Genomic DNA, 17868 nt, shown 5'->3' with positions numbered 1-17868 from the left:
ACTCCACCACCTTCCCAGGCAATCTGTCCCTGCACCTCTCTGCTCTCCCTGTTTGTTACAAAGGTTTTCCTCCCCTTACCCGATCCTCCTGGCTGTAATTTAAGCCCGTTATCTCCCTGTGAACACGCAGAACAAATTACTCCCCTCCTCTTTGCAGCAGCCTCTTATGTGTTTGAAAGCTGCTCTCTCGCCTTCTCTTCTTTACGCTAACACCATGCTTTTGGTATTTTCCCTGGTCAAATTTCTGATGTCCGGGAGCGCTCATGCTCCGGCAGCACCCGCAGGCACGGCCGGGACCCCACCATTGTCTCCAGGGTGTGCAAGGGCTGCTCTGCCTCCTGGGAGCCCTGTTCCCATCAGGGCTCACCTCTGCCGAGTCGCATCCTTCAGAGTTTGGTAGCGAACCAAGCGGCAGGGGTATTTGACAGAGGTGAACTCTTCCACCCCAACTAGAAAATCGCCGCAGCACATATTTCACAGAGCAGGTCTGTTGCCCGCACTGCAAATGAAGTGGGATTCAGAAAAACAGGTGGGTTCAGGTGGTTTCTGAGTCAGCTTTTAAGGAAGTTTTACAGCCTGGGATGTTGAACACCTGTGATCAGCCCCTTCCCGAGCTCCAGATACAGTTCCACAACTCTAGGTCAGAGAAATCACCGTCCAGGGCTGCTGTTACTCATACGGCCTCTCCTGGGTCAAATTGCTGCTCTTAAACACACAAAAGCCGTAAGATTTGTTGGAGGAATTGCAACCCACTTACTCTCTGCATACTTTAAACTGCCGCGCTGAACTCCCTAGCACACTAGCTGAGGATTCAACCGTAGCAATAAAACGTGGAAGGGCTCTGTGCTGGACTCGGAGCTGCCTTCGGCAGGAGTGCGCGGGCACGGGAAAGCCTGAGCGTGCAGAACTGACCTGTGCTGCCGCCGACACCGCTCGTCTCTCCATTTGGCTTGATGGCAGTGGACACAAAAAAAAAAAGGTCATTTTTTTCTGGCTTCCAAACAGCAATAGGTGCTGAAACAGTAAGAAATGAACCCCCAGCTGCTGCTTCTGCTTCTCGCATGAAAACTGTTGCACACATATTTACCGTGCTGATTAAACAGATTACAATTACAATTCATAAATATTTGAGAAAATAAGGGCATTTCCATATACGGCTCGTGACAGAGCACAGTTGCTGTATGGCTGCCACTTGCTATCAAAACCCAGAGCAGCACGGTGTAAGCAATGCTTACTTCCCAGCAGCATCCTAAAATGAGAGCACTCTGACTCCGCTACTTCTGTCAGGATATATTTTTATTAAAGGTCAGTATAAGCTCCAAAAGAAACTTTGAATCATTTTTGTCACTATCTACCCAAAATAGAAACAGTCTCTAAATTGAACGTAGCTGAATTTTTAAATAGTCAGGTTCCAGGCACAATGCAAATATCTGCCATTTATAAGGCTATCGGGTAATTTAAATTCATGAAAGTAGTTACAAACACATATCGATGTTCTCAGTGGAGAAATGCAGCTCTGTATTACAGGGCTAGATCTCAGAAAATATTATATACAATATGTTGGCCTGCTTTCATGCCAACAGTTCATTGTAAATGCAGATGTATGAAAAACATTTACCATCTAAAAATCCTCTCTATATAAGCTTCCAGCTAAAAAGTAAACTTTTCAGTAATTACTACAGTAGTGTTTATTTCAAACTTGATTGTAATTTTTCCAATCAGCATTACCAAGCCCATTCTTAAGTGCACACTTTATAACATAATGATAAATGAAGAATCCATGTAGTTATTAGAGTGAGCTGTATTAGACAAGCAAAATGTTAAAGAATTTTCTGGATAATGGAGGTAGGAATGAGAGGTTCCAGATTGTGCTAAGTCTTCTGGTCTGCCTCTATCACCACAGATTTTGTTCTACTTTTATCTGACAAAACAGATTTTCAGTTAGTTTTTCACTCCTTAAATTTTGTTGTGATAGCATTACCCACTGTGTAGTAACAATCTAAATGAAGTATGTTTCAATCCAACACTTTAGCTGTCTTCAGATGTGGTGAAAACTCTACATGGTTGAGCAGAAATACCTATTAATGCAAGCATAATTTGGAGTATGATTTCTCATGCAAAAATAAGAATCTGCAGCTCTTATAGGAAAATCAACAGGATTCTTTTACAAGACATTTCGGACTATGAGAACACACAATCACACTGGTTTTCCTTCTGAAAGGGACAGTCTTCCACAACGTGCAAAATGAGACACGTGCTGTTCCAGTCAGTAAGTCTGTTACTCTGAATTGGTTAGCTGTCCCATTCTCCATTATTCTGATCATTGTTCTCCTCCTCTTCCGAATCAGCAGACACTTTCTTAATTCTCTGGATGGCTGCCTTAATGCTTCTCTCTAGCTCATTAGCGGATCCTTTACTGACATCTTTCTCTGTATCTCGATTCACTTTCCTTAGTTTAACTCCTTGCCTTATGGCAGAGAGGATGTTGTCTTTTACAGAGGCATATGGATTTGGCTGTTCCACTTTGCGAAGATGAACTTCACCGCGTTTTAGAGAAGCCAAAACCTCGTCCATGGAACCTGCAACAGACAAATCTATTGTTACCAGAAGAACGAACAAGACAGCCCCACTCAAAGGTATAAAACCCTACTCAAGTGCTCAGGAGTCTTCCTTTCATCTTTGCTGGAGACAGGAAAAAGACTGGTCTGTTCTGGCACAGGCTCTTTCAAGCTTCTGCAACAACCAGGCTCTGGAACTGCTTTTAAAAAGCAGTTAAAGCTTTTACATCTTGAATTGAGACTCCAACGCCTTTTCAACATTATACAAGGTTGTGCTTTAAGCAAGAAATTATACGCAAAGGAGGATGCTTCTTTTTTATTACAACTTTATGGGCTTTCAAAAAAATTTCACTGAACGAAAAAACCTCTTGTATTCTGTATTAGCAACAATCTACTATTCCTCCTAGCTCGCTCAGATGCCTGCTGAGACTGTCAATTGCATTTCTGCTCAGCCAAGAGAAAAACGAAAGGATTTGAGCAAAAGGGCTTGAAACTGCACCACTGAAGTCAGTGGGAGCCAGATCAGGCCCTGAGCAGGCAGGCAGCTCTTTTCCGGATGGACTTAAAAAATAATTCCCCTTTTACAGTGTGATTTAAATCTCAGGTGTATGTTTCTGAACTTCAGACCATAAAGGACATCACACTGAGAGAGCTTCCACTAGTTCTCTTCATACACACCGTAATTTGGGTTTTAATCCTTCTGTTGGAGTCTCTGTTGCTGCTTCAGACTGTCGGGGAGGGAGGCAGCTTCCCTGGAGAGCAGTCGACTCCTTCGGCCACAGCTTCAGACCATCTGTGCCTCACGGCTACAAGTATTTTTGCCATGTGCAGTGCACAGAAGGTTACGCGATTAACATCAAGCGCTCGAAACGTAACATTCTGCTAAATCTGTGGTACCTTCAAAGACTTGAGACGCCAGACAAGGATCGAGCAAAGATGCACCAAGTTGTCTTACAAAGGCTTCAAGTAAACCCGAAGTCTATTAATCAAATGGGCTGCCTGGTAAAAGACTACTCAGACTCACAAATTATAAAAGAAGTTCCCCTTGGAAAGGATGTTAACACATTACAGACAATATTTTCAACACCAGAATATACACCTCTCCTGGCTTTTCACGTGCAAAGACATGAGTAGCCCACGTCTAACTAAAACCAACCTGGTTATGAAGCTGTTTCAGTAAGTTCCTGTGGCAGTATTTTATCGATTACTATTGCAGCAATTAGCATGCTGGTTTTCTTCATGAAATGGGTGTAAACAACCAACCAGATCTCTCCAATAAACAAAACAGGATTTTTCTTATCCAAAAACAGTGTAGGAACATCAATGTTAGGCTGTGAATGGTAGTAAGTAGTAGCTACTAGCAAGGCTGTTCCAGCAGCAGTCAGACTGCCCTGGCGTACAACTCCTGCTGCTGATCAAAGCTGCTTCAGAGTATCTGTGGCGGAGTTATCCCACGGACTTCCCAGACTGAAGTCCGCTCACTGATCCACTGGATGCGCGGCAGCTTGGCACGGTACCTCGACTGCCTCAGCCCTCGTACTTCCCCGCACCTTGGAAGAACTGAAAATGCTGAACTTTCCTTGGGATTTCTGCCTGGGTTTGCCTCTTAACTGAGAGGATATAAAGGCTGCTTAGAGGTATTGTGAATAGTCTGAAAAGGAAAAGGAATGTACCGCATTTAAAGACATGCTTCATTCTAGCATAAGCTCCACTGTGAAAAACGACAATAAAAAATTGCTGCCTTCCAACTTAGATCAATCTCCCTGACATAGTAAAAATATCTGCTTGCTTTAGAGATAAAAATAAGCCTGTTAGCAGGATGTAACCAGTGCGGCCTCGGGAGGCTGCTGAGCTCTATTCTCATTCAAACTACTGTTTCAATTGCCAAGTTCAGCCTTCAATTACACCTGCATGATCTTGCTAACAAAGCAGAGGTGTAGCAGAACAGAATTTTTGCCCTAGGAATGTTAGTGTGCCAAAGTTATCCACCTGCCTTTCAAATCCTGGTTGAATTCTACACAAATGCCCTTAAGAAATCCGTATTTAGAAACCAAGCAAATTCTAAGTGGACTCGGGCTGTGCAGACCTTAGAAATGCGAGCAGCCCAACTGCTAGCTCTGGAGTACATAAATCACAACACTAAAGTGGAGCCATAGGACAACCACAAATTTACCCACTGTGGTCTTCTGACTGGACAGGTGATTAATCCTTAATCAAAATATAACATTCGGTCCAAAAGTTGCAAAATTGCAGCAAGAACAAACCTGGTAATAAAAGTTGCCTCTCACCAAACAACATGAATAAACCCCTCTCTCCTTGGAATTTCTTCTGACATTTTCCTACCTATTACAGCAGTGGGATTTTCAGCGTCATGAGAAAGGCAGGTCCTGAATTAAGATCTCCACAGAACTAGCAGTGCTGTGATTAAGCATGGTGTCACGGTTTCAGCTGGGGCAGAGACGAATTTCTTAGGAGCAGGCTGATGTAGTGCTATGTTTTGGATACGGGATGGGAAATAGCATTGATAGCAGATTGCTGGTTGTGATTGTTGCTAAGCTCTCAAGGCCTTTTCTGCTCCTCATACCACCCTACCAGTGAGTAGGCCGGGGGTGCACAAAAAGTTCAAAGGAGACACAGCAGGGACAGCTGACCAAAGGGATATCCCACACCATATGACATCCTGCTCAGTATATGAAGCTGGGGGAAGAAGGAAGTGGGGGATGTTCAAAGTGATGGCATTTGTTTTCCCAAGAAACTGTTACATGTGATGGAGCCCTGCTTTCCTGGAGATGACTGAAAACCTGCCTTCCAATGGGAAGCAATGAATTAAGCCCTTGTTTTGCTTTGCTCATGTTGTGGGCTTTTGCTTTACTTGTTAAACTGTCTTTATCTCAACCCATGAGTTTTCTCACACTTATACTCTGATTCTCTCCCCCATCCCACTGCGGGGGAGTGAGCGAGTGGCTGCGTGGTGGTTGGTTGCCAGCTGGGGTTAAACCACAACACACGGTTTAAACCTGTAAGGCTGTACTTAATAATGTAGGATTCCAGCAGATTCAAGTTCAAATGTCCTAAAAGATTGACCTGTCCAATTTGACAGCACTTCCCCAAAAACACCGAGTCACACACTGTGAGCATCAGAACCCTGTGAAGTGCAAACAGAATACACAAATCATGGTTACTCATTTAACATCCTGAGTTATAGTCAGTGTTATCATATGTGGTTCGTTAGACTAAGCTTTCCAAGAGCTTCCTTCTCTTAAGCAAGACTTCACACTATTGCTGACCAGAACCAGAGAGAGGGAGAACAGAGAAATACAGGCAACGAAGAAAACATCACCAGTCGATGTGAGCCTTCTTACCTATGTAATTATTTATAGACCTCCTGGATGAGTCATCCTGTTTGTGCAGTGCAGGGCTCTCTGTGGGGCCATCGGCGCTAAGGGGAAGTGGCTTATCCTCTGTTGCTGACGGTGTCTTTAACTGGAGAGGTAAAGGGGGAGGTGGGGGAGGAGGGGGAGGAGAGGGTAAAGGAGGAGGGGGTGGAGGAGGTGGTGGTGGTGGGGAGGATGGAGAGACCATCAGTCCTGGAGGTGGTGATGGTGGGGAGGATGGACAGACCATCAATCCCGGAGGTGGTGATGGTGGGGAGGATGGAGAGACCATCAGTCCTGGAGGTGGTGATGGTGGTGAGGAGGATGGTCCCTCGCTGTGCTTTTGTTGCTCTGTGTCACCATCAGTAACAAAGATCTGGACAGGGATATCCGCTGGGGTATTCTGATGTGCAGCTTTTGATTCTTTGGCTTCTACTAGCAGTATGCTCTTTGGCTGCTCTGGAGCTACCCTTGCTCTTGATGAACGTGGACGGGACATTACTGCAACCTGCTGAGTGATGCTTCGTGGCAACTTGGGACTGAGAGGTTGGGGACGAGATGTTTTCAAAACAACATGAGCTGGACACTTCTGAAAAACAAATCATAAGGCAGAAGGTCACATCTCCATTGGACTGGTCAAAACATCAATCCCAGAGAAACAAAAAAGCCACAGAGTACAGACCTGTCCCATTCACCCATTCAAGTAGAAAATTCAACCCTGAACATATTCAAATGAATATCAAGGTATTTCTTTTAAAGCCATTTCCTCACTTCTATTCTTTGCGACAGGCTCTGCATCTGGAAACTATACCCTTAGTGTATTTAATCCTTTAGATTACACACAATCCTCTTTTTAGGCTATCCAGATCACAGAATCACAGAACGGTAGGGCTGGAAGGGACCTCTGGAGATCATCTAGTCCAACCCCCTGCCAGAGCAGGGTCACCCAGAGCAGGCTGCACAGGAACGCGTCCAGGCGGGTTTTGAATGTCTCCAGAGACGGAGACTCCACCACCTCTCTGGGCAGCCCATGCCAGTGCTCTGCCACCCTCAAAGTAAAGAAGTTCCTCCTCATGTTTAGGTGGAACTTCCTATGCTCAAGTTTGTGCCCATTACCTCTTGTCCTGTCCCCGGGCACCACTGAGAAGAGTCTGGCACCATCCCCCTGACACCCACCCTTTAAGTATTTATAAGTGTTGATTAAGATCCCCCCTCAGTCGTCTTTTCTCCAAGCTGAAGAGACCCAAATCCTTCAGCCTTTCTCCATAAGAGAGGTGTTCCAGTCCCCTAATCATCTCAGTAGCCCTTTGCTGTACCCCCTCCAGCAGTTCCCTGTCCTTCTTGAACCGGGGAGCCCAGAACTGGACACAGTACTCCAGATGCGGCCTCACCAGGGCAGAGCAGAGGGGAAGGATGACCTCCCTGGAGCTGCTTGCCACACTCTTCTTGATGCACCCCAGGATGCCACTGGCCTTCTTGGCCGCAAGGGCACATTGCTGGCTCATGGTCATCCAGATGGTGGTCTCTGGTTTGGACCGCGCTCACACATGAGCTACGGCTACTTTCTGATGCTGTGTTTTGACACCATTTTGGACTGCTATAGTTCACGGTACTTGCCTCCCTGAATGTTTTCAGCCTCTCCAGTGTTTTCTGACGTTCCTGGCTTATCCAAGCTTTTTTCTTTTTCTCCTCCTCTTTTTGCTTGTCTCTCTTCTGCATTAAAATAGAAGTAAGCAAGCATTAGTGTGTGAAAACAAGCAGCTGCTACATTCTCCAAGGCTGCTATTCAGTACTCACTATCTGAATGCTGTGATGCTGCAGAAAGCGTTTTTTGCTCTCTTCTGCCTGTTGCAGTCTCTGCTGATGGCTTGCTTCACATTGATCCTGGTAGAACAGCAAAATTCATGCAACCCTCGGTTAGTTCACATTTACTGTGCACCATCTGTGCCATTAACTCCTGTGCAGAAGCCACTAAACAGCGACCGAGGCTAAGTGCTTGGCTGTGCCAAGAAGGATGGCTAAGCTCAACCTATGGCAGATGTGTGAGACCCTGAAGGTGAAGCCTGTGGGACTCCTTCATGGCTAAAGCAAATGGGATCTTTTTTCTCCTAATTAGTGTATAATAACCTATTAGGGTTATTCATGCTGCAGAGGAAATAGACCCAGATCTGAACTGATCCCTCTGCATTACATTTAGGTTTAAAAAAAAGGAGAAGGAAAAAAAAAAAGGCAGAAACAAGCTCTGAAGAAATTTCACCCAGGTACCAGCTGGAGGGCAGGGGTGCAAAGACATGAGGAAGAAGGCAAGAGGGAAGCCAGCAGGGCATTACAAAAATACAAGGGTACTTTCCCTCTGCCCCTTATTTGCCATAGCTCGCAAATACAAAAGCCAGGGAAGCAAAGGTACAGGAAGCACAATGAATGCCTAACAGGGGTACCTTCTGTTAGTAACAAAGTGCCGCAGAGAAGCTGCAGGCTTCAATATTTTCTCTGGGAGTCGCTATTTGTCACTGTACAGCGGGGGATTATCCACATGGCTGGGTAAGCATTTGCAAATCATCTGGCATTTGGCTTTAGTGTTACATAACCAACAGACAGCAATTAAGTGAATGAAAACAGAAGCAAAAGAAGCGTCTGATGAGGAAGCAGTTGCAAGCAAGAGACAATGATGGCTCACAAAACATTTCCAATGTCATTCCCGTTTTGTCCAGGCTAGTGAGGGGTAAAAGGCTAGACAGACTTGAGCTTAAATCTCTGGTCTCTGCCCCAGCATGACTGTGCAAGTGTAAGGTAAGCTCAGCTCACTGGGAAAGTTCCTGAGAGTCAACTGTGATCTCACTTGTCTTCCTAGCGTCTGCTATGAATGGGAAGCAAAGGAAAAAACTGCCCTTTCCACAGAACTGAGAGGCTGGAGAGAGAATTGCAACAGTTGAATTCCCCCCCGCTCCCCCCATTCAAAGGTAAAGTAAGTATCCCTGTGTGGGTTGCTCTGTCACTGCAGCTTCCTTCATTGCAGGCCAGGTTTCCTCCTTTACTGCAGCTGCTTTGTAAAACTCTGCCAGGGCAAAGCTCCAGCTGGTCACAGCGGGGCCCTGGTAAGGTTGAGCTGATAGGGGAACACCTCCTGGGTCATCCACGTCAGTTTGTGCTCTCTTAAACTAGAGAGGCACTTGCACCACACAGCGGAGTGTAAAGCTGCCTCAAAATCACATTGCCCCTCTTTCTGTTTGGTGGCCTCAGTACTGAGCCATGTATCATCTTGCACGCTCCACCCAAAGCTTCCCTAGTTGTTTCCTGTCCATCCCTCGTGAGTCAAGACATCAGCTAAAGAAAATGCACATCTCCAGGACTGCATTTACTTTTTTGTTCCTGAGGTAGGCTCTCCTCGCACAGACAGTCCCACGCTTTGTCTCCAACTGCTTAGTCTTCTGCCTCAGCATCGTCATTTCTGACAAGTTAGCGTAATGTTGTCCCATTGTCTGTTCAATGACCTTGAGCTCCTCAGGATTTTCACATGTATCATAGTAAACAACTTCATCCTGTTTCTCTAAAAAGGCATTTGGCATTTTTTTAAAAAAACCAAAACTTGCCACAGTTATTTAAACATTTAAAGAACTAATGACATTTTAAAAGCCACTGAAGGCAGTGAGTGAGTTAGTAGAAAGTCTAATGCTCCAGAGCCGAGCTTGGTCCTTCAAAGCCTTACGCAAACATGTGATGTTACTCACAGGGGCGCTTTGCAGGATCAAATTTATGCTGTTAGCATTTGTTGTTGTTTAGCTTCCTCTTTCAAATGGCCCTCTGTGCTTTAATCCCTACCTTCACCAACTGGAGTATTCCTGGAAAACTGAAGACTGTTCCGATCAACACTGGGTGACTTATTTAACTATTTACCAGGCTTTAATTATGCAACAAGCAGGAGCAATATTTACTTCACAGCGTACACGGTAATAGAGTATTCATAAGAACAAATAAGCATAAACAAGACCGGTGCCTAATTTGGTCATAAATATGTTACAAAGAGACACTTAAAACTGGAATATAGCAGTACTCAAGTACCATCTAACTACAATCACCTCTTTTTGTCATTACAGGGTGTTGCAATTTCTACCTGTTAAACTACAACAGCTTTGTGATGAATTTCAGGGCCCATTTCAGCAGGTCATGATATCCACAGTTTCTATGCATAGATCCTGTAACTACAAACGCCGTTAAGTATTTCCAATATAAGTTATTCCATACCCTAAACCAGTGCATGCACATATCACAGCTGCTATCAAGATCAGCTACCAGTGTGGGTTTTTTTTTTTTAAACTGTGTTGCCAAATTAGTGTCTAGTTAGTCAGAAAACACAATACCAGATTGTGCCACAGCATCAGTGTTTTCCAACGATGCATTCTACTATCAAGACCTGAGCAGTGATAATCCTCCTTTTTTATTTTTATTTTTTTTTAAGCGAAAACAGAGCAGGCTATATCATTCCTGTGTTTTGGATATGTGCTTAAATATTTGTTTATTCTTACCTTGAATATGTCTCCTTAAAGTGTCCAACTGTACGATAAGCAGCATCTCTTCATGTTTTAATACTTCAAGCTGTACATTATATAATTCCAGCTGGGTTTCATAATAGTGTATTTCCAGCTCCTCCACTACAGTTAGGTTCTCTTCTTGTTCACTGAGGTTCTCCATCTGTGTAGCCCCAAATAGAAAATAAAAAGCATTAATAACAAAATATGCACACCGGAAACATGCATGGATGCCCAAATATCTGTACAGAGCCTGGCCTAACTGGCAGCTGCTTAGGTACGGAAAGCACAGCGGTACGGAAAGCACAGAACTTTAGAAATGGCTTGGAGCAGAAACTCAGAGGAACAGAGAGCCTTATTAACAGGAAGTGTAATTTTACCTTAAGTCTACCAGGCAAGCCTTCATTACAATCTGCACAAATAATACTGCTCCTGAAGACAATTATATATAGTGCAGTACACCACTCTTGGAAAATAAACGTCAGGTACTCCTAGCAGCAGTTAGATAGCATCAAATCAAGAAGATCAGAAGATTAAAATCAAGTAAGTATCTTTATTTTGCAGCATCCTCTGAAAATAATATCTGGTCTTTATCTCCCTAAAACTAACAATTTTAAAGGTTAGTATTACAAATGCTAACATGACACCTGAACTGTAAAAGAATGCATCTTAACCTTTGCTAAGCGTCCTCATATGTGCAGAAGCATTTTAAAAAACTGGAGACATGCATTTTTCCACAACTTAAAACCATGTTGAAAACCTAAGCTGTTTCACAGACAAAGACTTTGACGGTCTACTGCCATGACCACTTTGGCAGGTTTTGCTCAGCCCTCCACAAACCAGTGACAGAAAAGGAGGCTTTTCAAGGTCTTACGTTTTTCTGAATGCCAGCTCTCTTCTGTTTCAGGCACAACTCTCTTGCCCGCAGATGCTGAAGGGTTTCTTTAGCTAACATGCACTTCAGGTTTTCTAGTCGTGGCAAGGCTGATGCCCAGGCTGTTTTACCAAATCTTTCCTGATCTTGTTCCATCTGTTTTTCCATTGCTGCAGATTAAAACATTGCAACGGGAGATGAGAAATGCAGTGTACTTACAGCCCTCGTGTGTTTCCGCGATAGCTGCAGTACTAAAAATGATGATACTATTAAACAATTTCTGAAGCTTCTTTAGAAATTACAAGACTAAAAGGTTGAATTTATGATTTTATATATGTAAGTAAAATATTTCATTTTACCATGGAAACATGCCTTAACAGTTACACAGTGATCTATTCAGTTAATGCACTGAAATCCTTGAGGCTTGCATATCAAGCATTAAAAGCGTGCATGGTTTTTGTTCGGAGGTATGCAGGCATGTCTCAGGCCTTGATAATGTTTGTGTGTGCAAGTCAAATGCAAGTTGTAAACCAAATTGGTTAAAAGATAAGTGAATAAAATACTGCTTAAGTTGGACACTCATCCTAACCTCAGGGTCTGCAGAGAGAGAGCAGCAAAGGTAATAAAAAGACCTTTCAGTCCCCCGAGTCAAGTATTTGAACAACCTTTTGTGCAAATCATTCTGATTACCTGCCAGAGCCTTTACAGTTTCCTTGAAGTAGTTCACAGTGATATCCTGAATGGAGCGCACAGCATTCTCAGCCCGCTTAGTCCATTCTTCAGCATCTTTCTGCAAAGCAGCTACTCTTTTAGGCCCCAAATGATCATACTGCAAGGATTTCTGCAGGGAGACAAAACTTTCAGTTGCTAACTGGTTACCACAGTGGTGCAGCTCACGTTATGCTATACTTGGAGACATTTCAAGCAAGGCAGAGTACAGTAGCAACACAAAGCGAATCACTACTCATGCCTGCGTATTGCCCTGTTCTTCCTTCTCTGGGCTAACTCAGAACCTTTGTTTCCCAATTATGACTTCACACTTAACTTTGGATTGATTTATTTCTTAAAATATTTTTAAACTATCATCTTAAAAATCTTGTCCAACACAAGTGGTTTTAGTTGTTACTAAAAGTAACTCAAAACCACTCTTCTACGTGCAATGTTCTCTTCTATTTTTCCCCACGTGTTGACAGCACATTGCACTGTCAGGTTCTCCAGTTTGGCAGTTCTTTCACATAGGAACAGGGATATAGAAAAGAAATGTAACAGAATATTTTCAAGTCCACAAAGCGTACATGGGTGCAAGACTAGTATTCAAATATTTTTTTAAAAGAATTAGTGAGCCCTAGAGGGTTTTTTTATACAGAAACAACCTTTCTGTTTTATCCATTCCAATTTTCACTTAGATTTTCAGTACAGCATACTGGGTATTTTATCTTCACAGATTTAGACCTTTGGTATCCAAGAACCTTAGTCTAAACTTAAAACTGTTCTGCTCTTTTCAAGAACAGCTCGCTTCAATTTTCACAGACTATTTAAGGAAAAATCAAAGTAGTAGATGGCTGTCTTTTCCAGAGGCATCACAGCTTTCAGTATGTGCTTCCAGTTCAAGAAGCACATAAAATTAAATGAACACAGTGATAACTGACATGTTTTAATCTGTACTTCCAGCAGGTTGTAGCAGCAATAGAGAATTACTTTGTGTGATAAGGTCTCCTCTGCCGTCTGTTCTACCTCAGCTGAGTTAATCTGGTGCATCAGCATTGCTGGGGGATGGCATTCTCAATGTCACAAAGCCTCCCACCAAAGGTGGCACAACAAAGGCTACTTAGATCTCTGTAAATTCAGCCTACCAGAGAGTAAATCCCAGAGGGGTGGAGCTTCGGGACACTTTAATTCCTCAAAACGGAGGGAGGTGGGACATAGGTGGGAAGACAGATGTGGTTCTATTCAAGCTAATACCATGGACTCTTGAGAACCTCTGAGGGTGGTTCTGCCCTAACTGAATTTCTCAGTCACGTTTGGTAGCTTGGCAGGGGAAAAAAAAACAACAGGTACAGACAGAAGTAGGGAATGTTAAGTGATTTGAGTCTAAACTGCTCCAAGAGCAGCTGATGCCCTACTTGGCCTTTCACTTTGTAAAGGTAGACCTACCAGGATTTCCAGTTTGTAGAGTGTCGCCAGCTCTCGCATATCTCTGAAGGGCTGCAGTAAATACTGGTAGAATTGTGTTGCCATGGTGACCAAATCCTGATAAGCTTCGTCTTCTTCTTCGTAAACCTTCATCAAAGCCACCATTGTGTCAGCACTTTTATGCTGCTGAAGAACCTAGTGGGATAAAAGGTAAATCAGACTTGGCTGCTTTGCATCTGTGTGTGCTGACAAGCTTTGGTGGGAAGGACCTGCCCTTTGTCATTTGATGAACAGACAAGGCTTCCCCCTGCACAGGAGGCGTACGCCAGGCATCCAGCAGCGACAGCCACCCCTGGCTGGAAATATCATTAACACCACACTGTTAAAGGCACTAATTGTTGCATATTGTACTGGGAGACTGCAAGGAGACTCTCGCCTAGGGCTTCCACCGCAGAAGTTCTAATAGCTGTGTGCAGGTGACTTGGTCGCTGCTATTTATAAACACAAATAGGAAACTGGGGAAGTCTGTGCACTGGAAGGACAAGTAAGGTATTCTTAAACTAGCTCCCACATTGCTTCCACAATTACTAAATGCCTGCTAATATGAAAGGAGTTTCTGGATCCAGAATTTCTGACTTTGGGCATAGAAAAATCAGATTGCCATTTAAAAATAAGGATTCAGAAACAGATTTCTACTCCTGATACGCCCTGCAGTTACATTCCTTTAACGTTTGTATAATTTATAACAGTTTATTCAAATCTCAGTTCCAGTAATATTACACTTTGTAAATTGTAACGCTTCCATGGAACAACTGCCTTTCTTAAGGTCTTTATTTGCTTCTATGAAAAAATACAAAGTTGGAAACTTCTCCTCGGGTGCACTTATTTACTGGCACGAATCCAAGCTTCAAAGATTCTTCTTTGACAGCACCTAGCTTAGACCATGGTGCATCCTATGTGCCAGGACAGAGTGAGCCAGCTGAGAGAACAGAGCAAAGTTCCACGGAGAAACACAGACCTTCCTGAAAAGACAGTGTTTGCTCTACAGCTCTGTAAGGAGGGAAGGGAACAGGGGATGTCTGGTGCTACAACAATGCGAAAAGGCATTAGAAACATAAGCTTGATTGTGTTGCAACTGAAAAGCACTAGAATCAAACCACCACCTTTGCTCTTGCCAGTTTAGTCTGGGTAAGACAACCGGAGCAAAGTCCCCAGCTGTGGAGGCATTTCCACATGGAAAATTTATGGAAGTCCGCTCAAGGGCATTTCCCACACTCCAGGCCTGGCACAGGAAGGACAGGGGAAAAAGAGGATCTGAACTGCACCATTTCTAATAATCCCAGAAGTCCCGTGGCCCCTTTGGCTTCCCCAGGAGCTCACGGTAGCTCAGACACAGTCCTAAAGCCCACCTGCAGCAATTTAGCAGCCTGCAGTCTGCTTTTTCCCCCACTATCGAGGCCAACTAGACACCCAATAGTTCACTTTCTGGTTCCAATACTCAAAGCAAGCCGTGAGGGCCATGCTGCTCCTGGAGAATGTTTATAGTGAGTACAGGGGAAGTATTAGTGAAATTTTAAAGTCAACTCATGAGAAAATTACTCATTGCAAGGGTTTGGGGTTTTTTTTTTTGTTTTCCATTTTAAAGTAAAATCCTTGCTTTTACACAAACTGATATTCGTTTCATGGAATTCTGGTTTGCCATTAGCCCAGCTGACTCCTGTGGTGGTTGTAACAGTATTGCTCTTGGGTTTTTCCCTTAGTTTTTGAACATACACACATAAGAAGTATTTACACAATACTACTCTCCTCCATCTTGTACCAGTATCTTCTACATTCTTCAAAATGAATTTCCTGGCCCAGAGGATGAAGTATTTGAGAAGGACATGGATGTGAAAAGGGAAGGATGCTCTAACACTTAAGGCTAGTTTTAGTGCCAGAACAGGCATATTTTATTTCTTGACTCTTGCGTAACGTGGTCTAGACTACAATAAAATGAATTTAGCCTGCAAATATACCACCACTCTATAGCATGTTTAGCCATATCTAAAACATAGCTAGAAATATCAGAATAACTGCTACTGAGTTATACTTAACCACCAATCCGCCACATAGCTGTACATACTAGTGTTGCCTGCAAAAGAGCATAGTGGCTAGAAAGTATTTCTAACTGGGCCATGAACTGTTATGGTCAGTTACGGGAACTGTTGCCTTTGTATACAACATTGTGCATGGACCTTATGTAAAATAAAGTTGTGTTTTTAGAAAACAGCATCTTTCTGAAAAAGTAATGTTGTCACAGTTGTTAACTACTGAAATAAGAAACAGAAGGCTAAAGCCAACTGGTCTTAACTCTCCCCTGAAGCATAATCATTTTCATTGAACACCTTTCAGCTTACTTTGCCAGGAAATAGACTGCAAACATCCTGCAAGAAAAGTATAGAAGCAACACACTGGCGATCTATTGTTTTAACGTACCAATGTCCTATTTGCAACCATGTTACTAGATGACTTACTACAACGGGGGAAAAAAAAAAAAAATCCAGGAACACAAGAAGAAACTTACAGCACTAAAAGGAGAATGGGCTAGTCATCACTAGTTCATAAAATAATTAGGCCAGAATTTGACACTTTAAAAAGCATAACACAACTTCTCTGACTACAGAACACCTATTTGGCATAGGTCCGTGGCTCAGTTTGTTTTTAATAAAAAACTTGACTGAGAATTCCCCAATTATAGGCACCACTGCGAACAGGCGAGTCCTTCATAGGCAGGTTAGGAAACGAGAGCATGATTGTCCTCTCCCTTTTGGTTACCATTCCACCCATTGCACAACACTGCTGGGTATTTTTAGCAAGGTGTTTTCGTAGGAGCACTTGCAGCTTAAGTAAGCACCCCAATGCCTTACACTGACTGCCCACCCGGAGCTGGATTGTTCCCCACTTTATTAAGTGGTGCTTACAAAGACTGATCACATTCAGTGCTTGAGAAAGTTGACTTAGTAGTTTCCAGACAACCAAAAAAAGTGTTTGCGTCAACACTAATCTGAACACTGGACAATACTGCAAGCAAAGTGACATTAGTGACCTGGTCACCCTTGCTCACATTACCCCAGTGGGAGTCTGACCCGGGTGAGGGAAGCTCCTGCGGGAGAGGCTGCCAGCCTCATGCATGTACCTCCCCAGTGACCAGGAGCTGCTAAAGCCGAGGCTCAGAGAGGAGCACCTGCCGGCCCTGCTGCAGCACCAACGGTGAAATCCGTCCTACACCGAGGGGAACCTTCTCCTCCCTGCAGGGAGAGCAGGGGCGGCCCTGCAGCACCCCCACCCCGCACCTCCCAGGGACAGCCCCAGGCCGGAGGCGCCTGCTGGCCCCTCAGCGGGGCCGGCCCAGGCCGCCGGCCCCCTCAGGCCCCGCCAGCGCTGCGGGGCGGCCCCTCCGCCCCCCTCCCCGGCCCCGGGGCCCGTACCCGCCGCAGGGCCTCCTTAGCCCGGGCCAGGTGGCCGCGCAAGGCCTTCCCGCGGAGCTCGTGAAGGCTCTCGAAGTACTCGTCGTCGCGGCGGCGGTCAGCGGCGAAGAGGGCGTCCAGCACCACACGGCCGCCGCAGAGCTCCAGGGCCCAGCCCAGGTACCGCTCCAGCTCCCGGCACAGCTCCTGCACCTCGGCCTCGCCCGGCGCCGGCCCACCGGGGAACAGCACGGCCCACAACCCGCCGCCGGTGGCGGCGCCGGGCAGGGTGGGCGGCAGGGCGGGGAAGGCGGGCTCCAGGCGCGGGCAGACGGCCGCCAGCTGCCGGTGGACGCCGCGCAGGGCCGGGGCCGAGAAGAGGCCGGCCCAGCTCTGCGGGGCCTGCGCCGCTGCTGCATCCTCCCCCGCCCGGCCGTGGCAGGTGACGGCGAACGCGCCCTCCACGCCGTTCCAGGCCACGAGGAAGCGGAGTCGCGGCGGCCGAGGCTCGGCGAAGGCGGTGTCGCGCACGGCCACCCACCCCTCCAAGCTGTCGGGCTGCGGGTCCATGATGGCGGCGGGGCGGCCCCGGCCGAGCGAAACAGAAACTTACCGGCCGGGGAGGTTCCGCGCCAACCCGGCCGGGGGACTGGGCCCTCGCGGCGCGTCACCGGCAGCTCGCCGAGCCATTGGCCGGGCGTCGGCCGGGGGGCGGGAATGGGGCGTGGCTGCCGGGAGGGGGCGGGGCGGGCGGCCCTCACGCAGCCGGCAGGGAAATAAATAACAATCACAAGAGTGGGAGGCGGGGCTCGTGCCACGCACGCGTAAAGGAGGGGAAGAAAAAAAAAAGAAAAAGAGAAGAAAAAGTTATTGTTGTGAAACAAGCAGTTGTTTCCGCGGAGAGCGGTGGGCAGGGTGCACGAGACACGGAGCGCGGCAGGAGGGAGGACAGGCGTT

At 45.5% G+C, this 17868-nt stretch overlaps 1 protein-coding gene across 1 annotated transcript; it reads right to left on the bottom strand.

Annotated features, from left to right (window-relative positions):
• Positions 1 to 1284: 1284 nt before the first annotated feature.
• On the bottom strand, positions 1285 to 17556 carry WHAMM (WASP homolog associated with actin, golgi membranes and microtubules). The gene is made up of 10 exons (XM_063346207.1): positions 16933 to 17556; positions 13487 to 13660; positions 12023 to 12173; positions 11333 to 11502; positions 10456 to 10621; positions 9292 to 9479; positions 7730 to 7816; positions 7550 to 7645; positions 5921 to 6521; positions 1285 to 2579 (listed from the first exon to the last, which is right to left on the bottom strand). The coding sequence occupies exons 1-10, from the start codon at positions 17479 to 17481 to the stop codon at positions 2293 to 2295; spliced, it is 2469 nt and encodes an 822-aa protein (XP_063202277.1). The 5' UTR covers positions 17482 to 17556; the 3' UTR covers positions 1285 to 2292.
• Positions 17557 to 17868: the final 312 nt, after the last annotated feature.

Source organism: Chroicocephalus ridibundus, chromosome 9 (assembly GCF_963924245.1).
Source record: "Chroicocephalus ridibundus chromosome 9, bChrRid1.1, whole genome shotgun sequence".
Classification (NCBI taxonomy): Eukaryota; Metazoa; Chordata; class Aves; order Charadriiformes; family Laridae; genus Chroicocephalus; species Chroicocephalus ridibundus.
This window is presented reverse-complemented; position numbering and strand designations above follow the sequence as displayed.